General features: G+C 41.2%; 1 protein-coding gene across 1 annotated transcript in view; it reads right to left on the reverse strand.

Moving 5' to 3' along the window:
- NFKB1 (nuclear factor kappa B subunit 1) overlaps window positions 1-13,977 on the reverse strand; it is a 60,396-nt gene extending 46,419 nt beyond the window's left edge. The window contains exons 1-3 of the mRNA XM_065404850.1: window positions 13,918-13,977; window positions 11,256-11,340; window positions 2,691-2,728 (exon numbers count right to left, since the gene is read on the reverse strand). Of these exons, the coding sequence (XP_065260922.1) occupies window positions 2,691-2,728; window positions 11,256-11,340; window positions 13,918-13,962 (168 nt within the window). The 5' untranslated portion in view covers window positions 13,963-13,977. The remainder of the gene's footprint in view (window positions 1-2,690; window positions 2,729-11,255; window positions 11,341-13,917) is intronic.
- Window positions 13,978-14,501: the final 524 nt, after the last annotated feature.

Below are 14,501 nucleotides of genomic sequence, written 5' to 3' on the forward strand. Positions count from 1 at the left end.
AAATAATTCACTTTTATGATTAGATTACTTTTACACTGGACATAAAACATGAGCAGACACTGACAATTTTTGCAAAAGAACTCTGCCAGCATACAGTGATTGCCACTGGAAAGTCAGCCTTTACCAACAATAACTACACCATCATATCTGAGATAACACAATTTATCTGAGATTCTAAGGTTAAGAATATACATATGGGTCAGATCCTCAAAATGTATAAATCAGCATAACCCCAGTGAAGTAAATAAACATATAAAATTTCAAAGGATTTATTCTATCAAAGAGAAATTTAAACAAGATGGTTCTAAGTAATTGCTATAGTCATTGACATACCAGGGATGGAAAAAAACTACTGAAAATGAAAGCCACCTGGGAGGGGGGATTTGGGAGAGAGTAGTATTTAATAGGATCCACTACAAAGAAATGTTAATACACCTTTAACTGTAGTATTACAAATGGCACTACCTCTCTTATACTTTCAGTCAGGAAGGTTTCCCCTCTTAGGCCCCAATCCTGTGATTGACAGAGCTCTTTTGAGTTCAGTGTGATTCTAGGAAGTACAGCAGTCTGCCAAGTAGCGTCAACTATACGGTTGTAGCCTTAATCAGACAACATTTGCCTGGCAGAATCAGGCTGCAGACATCTGACACCAGGTTCCTCTGAATGTAAGTGTTTGTCAGCCCACAGTTATTCACAATGCTCACACAATTGCTCTTAAAATGAGTAATCAACCTCAAAGCCTCCGCAATATCTATCCTGCTAAAGTCTTTGCTGTTTAAATACTTGTGCCTTATACAGTGTTTGACTTTCACTCACATACCCACAGAACAGACTGATAATCATGAAACACGAAAGTTAAAATTCACTTCAACGCATTAAGGCAGAGCAATTGGGCTTTCTGCTGGTGAAGCGCCCAAGTGGGGGTTGGGGTTGTGGCAGCCAGGGCTGAAATTCATTCCTGAACCTAGGGCTAGGATTGCAGAACAGCCACACCGAAGCCACTGCAAACTGCCAAGGCCGCTGGATCCATGTAATTGCCTGTATAACCTTCCCTACCTGGCACTGTCCTGTCCCCATGACTGACCTATGTGGGGCCAGTGATGAGACTGCCTGCACAGTGCTCTGTATATGGCTCACCCCGCATAGTCGCACTACAAACCTTAAATTGTCTGGTGCGCCTTGGGGCCTCTCTACAATGGGAGCCATGGGTGGGGTGGCCATTTTACAGCCATTGCACACTGTAGACCCAATCATGTATTTAAGGCACAGCCTGGCGTTTGGGATGATTCAGAACCACATGAGAAGCAGAATTGCTCCCAGAACTCCAGGTGCACGGAGCATGCACATTTCACTGAGTGCAGTGTGCATCCCCCTGGTGTGCCAGGCCAGCCTGGTGCAAAGCTAGGGGTGGGGTCAGGGACCCACCTCCCCTCAACTTCCTTTGGGCTGATGTATGTCTCTAGATGTGCATGGAGTGAGCAGTCACTGCAGTCCTGAGTGCACAGATTGTATTGTGACAGGCCTTTACACGGGGTATGCCTGTGGTGGGGCAATCTTTGGTCAATTCCATCTCCCTATGCACCCACACAAGAGCATCACAATCTGGCCTTGTATGTGACTGTGTAGGAGGGGTAGGAAAAGGGCCTCAGTATTGTATTGGCCAAGGGAGGAATCACTGCATGTAGGATTATGTGGAAATGCCTTAGAAGGGCTGAAGCCACAATTCCAACAGAAATGCTGGAGTATCAGTCACAGTGAACACTCTGCACCTTTGCTCTGGGTGGGAAGGTGGTTTCCATCCCCAGCAACTCCCATACACTTTACCTGCATGAAGCCCAAGTAGTGCAATGAGATGAAAATCATACTGACAGAGGAGTGAAAAGTAGTGTTGTTCTGTGCTTGTGTAACCCACACACCTCCTGGGTGTGGTTTCTGTCCCCTCTAGTGGCACCGAGACCACTTAGAGTTAATGAGTCTACTATAGCCTTAGCTAAAAGCCATGGGGCTTCTAGCTCATGCAGTAGAGGCTCATGCACTGAGGTCCCAGGTTTGATCCCACCTGCTGACGACCAGGGTCTGTTGGTGTTACACTTGTACAAAAATTGCATCCCAAAATTACCTTAATTTATTCTTGGGGTATTCAGCGTTACCAAGTGTGTGACAAAAGGAATCTCACAGGACTACACAAATCATGAGTTAAAATTTCCTGCAAGGGTTTTGGAAAGAGTGCGGAAAAGGGCCATTATATTTGTTATTTTTATTTTTCATTTTAGCAAGAAATATTAAAAAAAAACTACAAATTTTCCAGAAATATTTCATCGACTCATATTTGTTTCAAACATCGGGATATTTTCCTATCATAATCTATTTTAAGGCTCATTCCTAGATGGAAATGTTTTCTACCTTTAGTAAAATACATTTAATATAACCCTCAGATTTTTTTTGCCCTGTGACACTTCCAGACAGATGACTAGAGATAAGAACCGAACAAAACAGGAAACAACCTTGCTATAAAAGTGTAAAAAACAAAACAGAACCCAGCTAATAATGCACCACACTTCTTATTGGTTCAAAATGCTTTACAATGAGATAGATTATTCAGTATCCCTCCATCTTGGATTACAGCGGTACTCAGACAATATGCTGCCACAACTACCCAAAATATTTTCAAAATGCAGTATTCCTCTTACCTGTTTAGGCTGTTCTATGATTTGAAGATATGGTCCATCTGGTAATAAAAAAAAGAAAAATAATAATGCACCTCTGATTTACATCAGCATCACATATAAGAAGTCAGAGGGCTAAAGTAGATGTTCTAAAAAGACATGGGGTAAAATTTTCAAATATGCCTAAGAACCTAAGTTTTATTTTGAAAAGTGACTTGGGCACTTGGGAGCTGACATCCTATTGACTTTCAATGAGACCGAGGCTTTGTCTATACTGGCACTTTCGTCGTCAAAACTTTTGTCACTCAGGGGTGTGAAAAAATACCCCTCTGAATGACAAAAGTTTTAACGATGAAAAGCACCGGTGTGGACAGTGCTTCGTCGGCAGGAGCCGCGCTCCCGTGGACAAAGCTACCGCCCCTTGTTGGAGGTGGTTTTATTTTGTCACCGGGAGAGCTCTTTCCCTGGGGATAAAGAGCAGCTACACAGCACACCTTACAATGGTGCGGCTGCAGCGGCACAGCCGCGCTGTTGTTCGGTGTGCAGTGTAGACATCGCCTTAAGCTTTAAAGGGTGGGATTCACAAAGGGAGCTAAGGCTGAGACCTGCAATGTTTTAGCATCCTGCCAGCAAGTGGAATTCACAATCCTGAGCTAGGCACCCAGGCTCCATACACAACACCTCGGGGAGAGCTAGGTGCCTAAAAAGAGCTTCACAGAAGCCAGGAAGCTGCTTAAGCAGGCTAGTAGGAAATGCCAAAGAGAGGTGGGTGGCCAAAGCCCTGCCCCCTGAAGGAGCTAAGGATCCCAACTCCGGGCCAAAGGATGGCACCTCCCTGGACTTGGTATTAACAGCTGTGAACCCTTTCCTGGAGTTAGGCATGTATTCTAGGTCAAATATTTTTCAAGAAAAACAGAGGCGGCTGCTTGTAAACTTTAGCCTACAGGTTAGAGCACTCAGTAGGGATGTGGGAGACCCCAGTTCAATTCCCCCCTCTGCCCAATGTGGAGCAGAGATTTAAAACCAGGTCACTCACCCACAAAGTGAATGCCCTAACCACTAGGCTATGGGACATGCTATGGTGGGGCTTTCTCAGTCTCTCCTGTTGAAGCCATTCTGCTTGGTATGAAATAATTAAATATTCATTGCACCAGAGAAAATGAGAGGTTGACTAACAGGGCACTCCCCTGGGAGGTAGGAGATGCAAGTTCCAGTCTCTGCTCTAATGACTATTTTAGTATTTCATACTTTATCACCTCCTCCTATGGCTGTGTTTTGTGCACCCCGAGCCTGATCCTGTGCTCTAAAGCAGCATCTGAGCATGTCCACCAGAACAGGTCCCACAGGCAAGATAGGCTGGGGAATGCCTAGTTTATGGAGGGTTAGTTAGGTGCCAAGCTGCTCAGTGGTGTCAGGTGGCTATGCACTTGCCCACTGCCAGAAATGTAAGCACCGTGGGGACTTTACCAGTGGAAGCATAGGTGCCTAAGGACTTTGGGCACCTAGAGGGTTAGATGCAGTTGAGCCAGATTTTTGAGGATCTAAATTTTGAACTTAAGTTTACTAAAGTGGAATTAGGTCCTTAAGTCCCCCTCATGAATCCCGTCCTAAGTGCCTAACTCACTCCTGAAAATGGGACTTAGGCTCCTACGTCCTGTATACACTTTCAAAAATTTTACTCATGAGCCAGTTTCTGACATCAGGTATATGGGTCTGCTCGACTAATAATGTCAGACTCCAACTGACTTAAGTGGTCCATCATCAGATGCAATGGGTTAAATCCACCCCTGAGCACTGGGCCAGTACAAGGTCTATGCACCACTTAAATCCTACTTAAGCCAAGCCCTGTTTGGAGGACCTAAGTGATGCAAAGGCTCATGCTGGTCTTCTGAGGAGAGGTCAATTTGACCCTAATAAGCCTGATCCAAAGCTCATTGAAATCAACGGGAATCTTTCCATTGACTTCAATGGCCTTGGAGCAGGCCCTATGTGAGAAATTCTCATTGAAGTCATTCATTGCATGGCATCTGAGCACAGAATTCGGTCTAATCAGGGCTTAAATTGGAGGGAGGTACATAGAGCTAAGGCGTACCCCTGCTTGCCATCTCGTTCAGATTCTCAGCTGTGAAAAGAGAAAGTTCATCTCTTGCCCTTATGGCTGTGAAGATAATTTTAATAATGTGAACTAAGTGTTACTGATGCAGGGATGCCTTCATGAGTTTCAGAGAGCCTGAAAAAAACATTTCTGAGAGGTGTAAACTGCCCCTTCATCTTAACGAGGTGTTAACTCATATGACCAATGATAACGTTTAAATGTTAATAATGTTAACAATCAGCTGTTTATCAAAGTCTGTAATAAAAGAGAATAATTTTAGGAAGATCTGCACAATCTACTATGAGTTGTATATCATTTTGGAGCCACAAGTGGTTACCATCACTTTTTTTTTTTTTTCAACAGCCAAGAGAAAGACAAGTCCAAAAAGTCTAACAGAGCCCGCCAGGACACCAGAACCCCACCAAAATGAGCCAAACCACAGTAATCTAGCAGAGCCTATGGGTATTTCCATACCCCACTGAGGAAATAACAAGATCCAGGACCTCATCAGAGCATGCATGACCATATTCTGAACAACTGCACAATTCACCACAAGTGGCATGTTGTTTTGACATCTCTTGTGGGGGCAGTTTAGAAGAGTACCATTAATCTTTTTGCAACCTGATGTTCACTGACTGGTTAAAATACTATAGGATTCATTTCTCTGTAGTAGTGTGATTGTGTTATGTCTTACCCAGGCACTGAGACCATTCAATTTTAGTAAAATAGCTTTTTATTTCCTTAAATAAAGATATCACACAATCTTCTCAAAAAAGGGAATCTTGGTAAATACTCTAACTGGCAGATATATTAGGAGCCCTCATTGCTTATCTGTCAAAATCAGTTGACTCAGCAATTGCCTTCATGCCAAAGATATATTACAAAGGTTAGCAATGACAATCTTGAATCTAAAGCTCCTTTTACATGCAACTAACTATAACACAAACTAATATTTAAGTTGGCCAAAGTAATAAATATGGAAATTGGGTTTATATTCTTCCTATGCAATTAAACGTTTTGCTGGCATTCTAGAACACAACTGAACATTTTGTTTACTAAAAGTTTTAATAGATAAAGAGTGATATACCATTTTGCTTATTCTCTTTGTCTGTAACAGTGGGTTCCTTTTGAACTACGTTCTAATAGTAGTAGACAAAAATACTAAGGGAGAACATGACTTTGGACGCCTCACATATTAATACTGAGAGAAAGCAAAAAGAAAAAGCTATTGGAAATGTTGCAAGGTTGGCATAATGGCTTGTTACAGTCTAGTCAGATTACATGAATCATAGCTTTATTTAAACAAAATAGGCCTGGAGTTGCACCTTCTTACCACCAGTAAAAATTAGATTGTTGAACCTGATTGACTGAAAAAAAAAAAAACAACCCTGCAGAAATAAGTCATTCTGATGTAGTACTGTTATGTGTATTTAGAAATGTTATTTAAAAATAAAGAGCAAGTATGTTAATTGACTTTCAAACATTAATGCCCTAGTCATTTTATTTTGAATGTTAGAAAGGATTATATTTTATTATATACGGGTTCTTAAACCACGCTCATCATTATAGTGTCTGAACTCCTTCCAGAAATGCATCAAACAATGTGGCTAACATTTGTCCTGTGTGGGTCATTCTTTCTCTCAAATCTCCCCCGGGGAGAGAATGTGTGCAGTGGAGTGTTTTGTTTAGGGAAGAGTTTTTGAGTTGTGATTATTTTAATATGTAGAAACTGCTTTGAGAATATAGGCACATTGAAGAGGTGTGCTGGAGCAGAAGGTGTGGAGACTTGTGATGGTCTTCAGTTCATGAGAGATTTTTTTTTTTGACAAATTGGTACCAGCTATCAAGAAAGCTCTGTCTCCTGCACATTTCATTCTAACAAACGAATAATTTATAAATGTTAATCGGGCACAAAAAAGCACAGCAGCAAATCAACCACTAAATGTCAACCTTTGTTTGCACTCCTACATTTTCAAAATGCATAACCTATAGTTAGTGTATCTTGCCCAGAATTCTATGCTGTTTGGATGAAATTCACCCCTGTGTAGCGAATGCACCACTTAAGTGGTGCTTTAGCCCTCTGCAAAGGGATGAATTTCACTCCCACAGAAGGCCAAGTTCTAACATCACAATTCCTCATGATTTGCCTGACACTCCCGCTGCAAACAGGAAGGCTTTGTATTTGAAATTAACATCCACCTAACATGGATACATTTTGGGGCAGGACGGCAACATTTTGATTTTGAACCTACTTATCTACCTAACTTCTTTTTCCTTCCTCTCGCCTCACTCAGTTCAGACTAACTTCTGTCCCGCTACCTGCCCTCCTGCCTGAGTCATAGGCCTACTTCCCTCATCGCCTTCAACTGCTGTGTTTCTTCACTCTCCTTCCTTCCTCTCACACTTGAGTCACAGACCTCATGCTTCTTGCCACCTCTCACTGCTACACACTCCTTCTTTTTCTGTCAGAGCCTGCTCCTGCACACACTTTCTGGAGGAGTACCAATCTTCAGGATAGGGCCACTTCCTTAATCCCTCCCATCACAGAAATGCCAAGCAGAATGGGGTTTGTGAGATTGGAAGGTTTCACCAAGGCACTACCCAGGCAAGGCTGGCAGAGTTGCAGGACTGGTGGATTTTCCTAGCCAACAGCCTGGCTAGTTAGTGCCTGAAACAATTAATTTTAGCCCCTGAGATAGCCCTGACTTCTGGATGGTGACCAGGCTGCTGTATTGGACCCAACCTTTGGATCCCATGTGCTGCTAAGTTCCTTGGGTCCAGGCAGTGACTGATTACGGTCTCTAGTTCTGGGTCACTCATGTGCACTCCCAGGTGAGCACCTCCTGTCTGACACCCCATTGGCAGTGGGACCCCACCAACCAGATGCCTACACCCTGGAATCAGTGCCTCAGCCCTCCATATCGCCCCTGTAGCTTATAAATGCTCTTCCCAGAGGTCTAACCTTGTGGGCACTCTGGTTTATAGTTTCTCTCTTCAGGGACCACATGACAGTTAAAGCCAAGGAACTTCTTAAACACACACACACACACACACACACACACATACACACTTTACTCATAGAGAGCACAAGAGGTATAGATCTAGATGAGACAACAAAACCTCTATGCAATCCCTCTCCCCCTCAGAGTCGTCCTCACTCCTGAGACTCTTTTGGGGTTTGGCTATTCTGCTGGGAGAAGGCAAGCTTGTCCTGCCCCTCTCCTCCAGCCTGTCTTCTCTTTCTGGTGGTGATATGGGTTCCTTGCTTAGAGAGCATGTCTCTTTTTACAGTCAGTCTGTCACCCCTTTCTCCTTCTGTCCTTCTCCTGGGGATTTTCCATTCTCCAGCACACACATACACACCCCATGGCTGCCGGGCATAGAGCAGGGTTCAGTGGGTAAGCGTCATTAGTAAAATAATAGTCCTTGGCAGCTGCCGGGTGTGGTTATTCAATTGTTAATGGCCCCGCTTCAGATCTGCAGGCATGGTCTTTTGCCATACAATGGAAGTTTTAATCCGTACTGAAGATGACAGTCTTAAATAGAGGTCATAAAATCACATCTTTTCCTAAGCTTATGCAGACATATTCCCCAAACTGTTACACCGCTGCACACATTTTTTTCTATATGTTGTGGGAAAGATTGCGAATGGTTGTGCAGTGAGGAGGAGGCAGTAGGGAACCAGCCAAAATTGCAGCCCCTGCACTCTGGGTGTAACTTGCCAAAAAGGGGGGGCAAGGAGTGAACAGAGCTACAGCTCTGCCCCTCCACTCCACACTAGACTGGGGTGGCTTGCCACACTGGGCGAGTAAATTCTTCTTCTTACAGGGGTGTCGTAGACTGTGCTCCCTTGACCCCCTAAACAGCAAGGATTTGCCGGAGACACTGTCTCCAAGGCAGAATGCATCCCAGTGCTCCCCATGGAGCAGTGCAGTCTATTATTCATACAGTCAGAATGAAGCTGGAGGGACAGCAGTACATCACTGCATTATATTTACAAACATACGCATGCCTATTTGTCAGAAAGTCCCTAAACTCCCTAGTTGTTTATTACTTGTTTAAATGACATTCAAATGGCACTATAACCCACGGTTATACATTAAACCTGCTCCTTGTCAAATCAGTAACTCAGCCATTGTCCATGGTTGACTGAAAGATTTAAGTGCTGGGGCTGCATCAATGGCAGATATTAGCCGACTAGGTTCTCCAACTTCTTCATTCGGCAGACCACTTTGTGAGAGATAAGTTCTCTCTTGGACACCTCCCACCTCAATTTCTCCCTATGGGTGGCTGTCAAAGTGCTTTATTTTGAAGACTACCAGGGAAGCTCCTCAGGCCTCTCTGAGGATCACTTTCTTAGATGGACACACACACAAACAAAAATAGGGTGGGATTTCCAAAAGCACTCTGTGTTGGCTTAACTCTGCTCTGACTGAAGTAAATTGTAAAAACCCCACAGATTTCAATCAGAGTTGAATTAAACCAAGAATAAGCACTTTTGAAAATCCCAAGACAAAACTGCAAGTAATCTCCACTGAGTATAGAAGAGTATTAGTTCCTGTTTTCAATGGTTAAAATACAATCCCCATCTCACAATACCATATTAAAATGTGGCTAAACGGCAGACTCATAGCAGTGACAACACCACAATTCAAAGAACAGTAGGAAATTAATGTGCCATGATTTGTTATGGTGACATTACTCAAGAAGTTGAGTGAAGATTATCAGGTAAACTAAAAAGCTACATGCGGTGAGAAGCATATCACTGCAGAAGGACCCACAGGTACGTGCAACACTGATCATGCCAGAGTTAGGACCTGCTACTTAAAACTGTTTCAAACTAGTAAGCAGATGTCTCTCTCAGAGACTTGGGGAAGTTGGGGGGAAAAAACTAGGGGTGTGTTCTGTAGCAAGCCTCTAGGCTTTGCAATTGAATCCTAGTGGCCAATTCCATTCTGTGTTAATAAAAAAATGTTGCGATACCAACTGATGGCAAAATCCATTTATTGAATGCTAGCGAGTTAAGAGATTTGCTGCTCAGATAAATAATTTCTCTTGAAACAATATCACTTGCGCTGTAAGCAATTTCTGACCCTAATGTATTCATACTCATCCTAGGAAAAAGTAGAGTGATTTACAATAGGACATGCTAAACCAACAACAAATTCCTAACCTCAACGGCATTCTCAAAAATATGTATATATTATTCTTTTAGGGTGAAATTTACCCCTGTGCAGAGAAGCATCACTTAAGCTCTTAAAATTGAGTTTAAATGGGATTTACACAGCCCTCTGCACAAGGATTTTACTTTTATGCCCTTTACTGCTGTCATATTTGCAAATGCATCCAACAAACTGCACTTTTGATTTCTGTGATACAAAGCAACTTGTGATGCCAAAAGTACCAGATATGTCCTGACTGAATGTGGATTTAAATGGATCATCAACAGAACATGACGACAGCATGTAAGCTGCAGTGGAGAATCAGCAGCAAAGACATTAACAATAGGTCAGAGAAAAATTCTAACAACATTACTGATAAATAAGGATTCAGAGTTCTTTTCTTTTCCAAATCTGTTAATCCAATAGACTAGACAGGGGAGGCTCAGGATTCCTACTTTCAAATTAAAAGTAATATTGACAAATGACATTTGAAAAAACCTCCAAGGACAAATTACCAGATAATATTAATCAATATATGTTTATTCTTCTCCTGATCTCTGCCAAGAGATTTCAACACTCCTAAATCAGTCCCACACTGGGGATAATTGATCCGCATACTGACTCAAAATATTCATTATTTTTTTTGCAGAGGTTGCAGGGGGGGGAAGTGCCAGAATTTAGCTCTGCATTTTCAACATTGTGTCAACATTCAGGAAACTGTTAGGTGCTTTTAATATCAACCTGACACTTTACAGGAAATACAGAAGTCACTGAGAAGGAAAACAGATTCAAATGATACAGGAAGCTGAATATATTCTAGGTTTCATTAGTGAGAAACATATCCCCTTAAAAACAACTACAACAAGTGAAACACAGCACAAGATAACATGCAAAAAAGGTATCTGTTACACTAGGCAGGCCATACAACAACTGGAGGCATCTAAAAATGCTATTGTCCCTTTAAAAATTCAACACATCATTTATTGATGTTTGATCAATCAGAACATTTAACTGGCTAAAACATTCAGTTTCTATATTTAGGCACAGAAGTATCCTTGGTAGTAGAACAGTCACAGATTCTTCTTGCAGGTGAAGTGAGGTTGGGAGGATTCTTAAATGTGTTTTAAAATCTGACATTTTAACAACAATATGAGGAAGTAAGGATAAAAACTTCAAGGTGTTTCATAATAGAACATAATAAATATAAACAAACCATCCTCTTTGAAAGACTTCTCTTTCTCTCTCTCTCTCTCACTCACACTCTCTCTCACACACAATTGGAAGAAACACTAGGAAGATAAATCACCATGACCAAATAGCCGTGGCTCTTACCTGTTCGTAGTGGTAACTCTGAGGTAATGAAACCTGTATTATTAAATAGTGCATTCACTCCCATGAACTGCTCCATTGCAAACATCTGTATTGAAACAGAGTTAATGATTATTAATATGCAAAAATACTTTTACACATACAGTATCCTTCAACGAAGGATTTCAAAGCACTTTGCAAATATTAATTAGGATTCCCAATATACCTCTGAGATAGGTATGCATTCTTATTCCTGTATCACAGGTGGGATAAATCAAAGCTCAGAGAGTTTAAAGACTTGTCCACACTAACACTCCTTGATGCATCTTTTTAATGGTGCAACTCCACTAGTGCTAGCTCCTGTGGACCTGGTAGTGTAGACAGGGCTCAGCATTTTGACCAGTGTAACCTGTAGGTCTGTAGCAAGCATGGAAAGGGGTTGCTGAGCAGTGCAAAGTGCTAGTGTGCATGAACCACAGGCCAAATATTCAAAAGCGCTTGGAAGTTGAACTTTTTTGAAAATCTGGCCCCAATAGTGGCCACTAAGCACTTGAACATCTAGCCCCAGGTGACTTGCCCAAGGTCATACTCAGAGTCAATGACAGAGCTAAAAAGTTCCAACTCCCAATCCCCTTATCTAACCATCATCTAGCCACCATCTTTGTTTAAAACGTATTCACAAGGGACACACCATGTTAAAATGACAGTACCAAACGAGCAGCTTCCGTGGTCTCAACTTAAAAAGTTCTCGTTGAATTCTAAAAAAAATATAGTTAAGAACAGCCTTTTTGATCTACTGTAAGTAGTACCACAACTAAATTCAATGCTTTTCAAATTGGAGGATAAGCACAAAACAAAAAAGTCTCTGTGAAATAAAAATGAGTAAACATAACCTCTTTATAAACCTAGAAATTTGCTTCAGAAGGTATTTAATATGACAGAAGAGAGAATCTTCCTGGACTGGATGATGTGGTACTTGTTATTGGTCTAGCAATTAACATACAAGCAGCAAGTCTTCTATTTTCATCACAATTAATCCACTAGTTTGGAACAAATTGTTGGGTTGACTCTGCCAGTACAGGACCACAGGGACAGCTCACTGGTGGTGAATACACAGCTCTCCTGTCAAAAGTCTAGTGACTGCATCACAGCTCCAGTCTGCTCCCTCTGTACCCATAGGGGCAGCTTGCTGTGCAAGCTCTGCTCTCAGCTCTAAGGATAGGGTTTGGGAATTTTCAACAGTCCTTCCCTGCTTTTCTTCTCTCCTTCCTCTCTCTCCTCTCCCCCTCAGCAGTGTCCCGACCCACTGACCTCAGCAGGGGAAAACACTGGAGTCAACTGCATTGTAATCGCAAGTCAGTGACTGTTTCCTCATCCTGTGGTCAACAAAGACTAGGGAGGGCCCTTCCCATGATAAGTAGGTGAAGGCTTTCACTGTCTTCTTAAAGGAAGGTGACTGCCCATCAGTGAAGACAAGGGACTTCAGTCAGACTGGTTTCTCCAGGGGTGCATTTATGTACACAAATGAGCTCCCTGATTTTAGAATTAAACTCAATAGGTTTCATGAACTATGAGATCTCTTCTCCCCTTTCTATATGTACGTATATCCCTCACTGCCACTCATGATGGGTTACATGAGTATTTCAATGGGAAAATAGACCTGAATAGTGAAACCCTGGCCCACTGAACTCATTGGGAGTTTTGCTGTTGACTTTAATGGGGCCAGGATTTTACGTTTCTTTTTTTATGTACTCTAAGAAAAGTTAGTCCTATTCTCAGTGTTACCAACCCTAGTGATTCTATTGCGAGTTTCACATTATTTGGTGTTATTCTTAAATCTCTGGAGTCAAATGAATAGGTGAGAATCTGAGCTTTTATTTTAAAAAAGTATGTTTCTACATCTCATGGCTAGGGAGAAAAGTTTAAAAATGTAACCCCAGACCCATGCACCCTGATAGTTCCAAAACCAGAAGGCAAATAAAAAACATCAAATGTAATTTTTTAATCTCATTATTTTAAAATCAATCTCATGCTTTTTGAAAGTTTGGGACTGGCAATACTGTATTCTTGCCCTGGGCAAAGCCAGATCCAAATGTCAAATGTAATCCATTTAGCATGTATTTACATACATTAAGCCTTAGGAGATTAACATATTTTTTAATTGGAGCCTTTGAATCAAGCACAGTTCTCATCACTTGAATTAATTATAAGCCATTTTGGATCAGTGAAGAGTTTGGGAATTCTGGAGTCCCACCAAAATGGTTGTGAATGAAGGAACACTGCGGTCAATATCATATCAACAAACCTCTGATAATTACACAAAGGAGCATTTTTATATATTATTTTAACTTCAGTCATGGCAATCACTGAATTAATTTCAGTGTAAATTTGGATTGGGCAGCTAGGAAATAAAAACAAATGTACAAAATTCTTTTAAAGCCACATTTACACCGTTCAGGCAATGTCAAAGGGTAGGCAATACAGTGGGAGAAATTTACATTTTACTGATATGGGCTTCTTATTGAGACAGGTTTATTCTGATATTTTTCTCTTTGATGTTGTCAGACTATAGAAAGTTTAGACACTATGGGAATGGGCACATGACAAATAGCTAAAATAGCCAGACAGAATAAACTCATATGCTTTTGACACATTGAGAGCATATAAACTGTGTGTTAATACTTACTTGATGATCAGATACTCCCATGATATAGGCATCTTCTTCTGCCATTTTAAGAGCTGAAATGATGAAAGCACGAAGAGGATGATTGTTCACTGACCGCCGTATTTTTTTCAGTATGCAATAATAATAATACCTGTATCAAAATAACATGAGTCTGCTTTCAAATGAAAAGTCACATGCATTCATTGTTAAAGCTCTGACAACCCATCTCTGAATTATCCAACTGTAATAGTAACATCATCCACTGCCCAGATATCCTTAAAATTGCTCAGCACCTCCAAAGGGTGGGACTCAGAACAAAGACTGGGGTTTCCTGCTTTCAACTCCCATTGAATTGAAAATCCCAGACAAAGTATTAGAGTCAACATTCATCTCCCTTTGTAATGCCATTAAAACCAGGAATAAATTTGTTTCTCTATTTTTACCACGGTGAATAAAAATAATATTTTTTTATTTAAAATGATTTTTTAAAAAAAAATCAGATTTTTTGATTGAGTTATTTAAATGATAAATTTTTCTTTTTAAAAATAAACCTGTTTAAAATGAAATCTGAATTTAATATAAAATATGTTAAGACCCAAATTTAT

Source organism: Emys orbicularis, chromosome 5 (assembly GCF_028017835.1).
Source record: "Emys orbicularis isolate rEmyOrb1 chromosome 5, rEmyOrb1.hap1, whole genome shotgun sequence".
Lineage (NCBI taxonomy): Eukaryota > Metazoa > Chordata > Testudines > Emydidae > Emys > Emys orbicularis.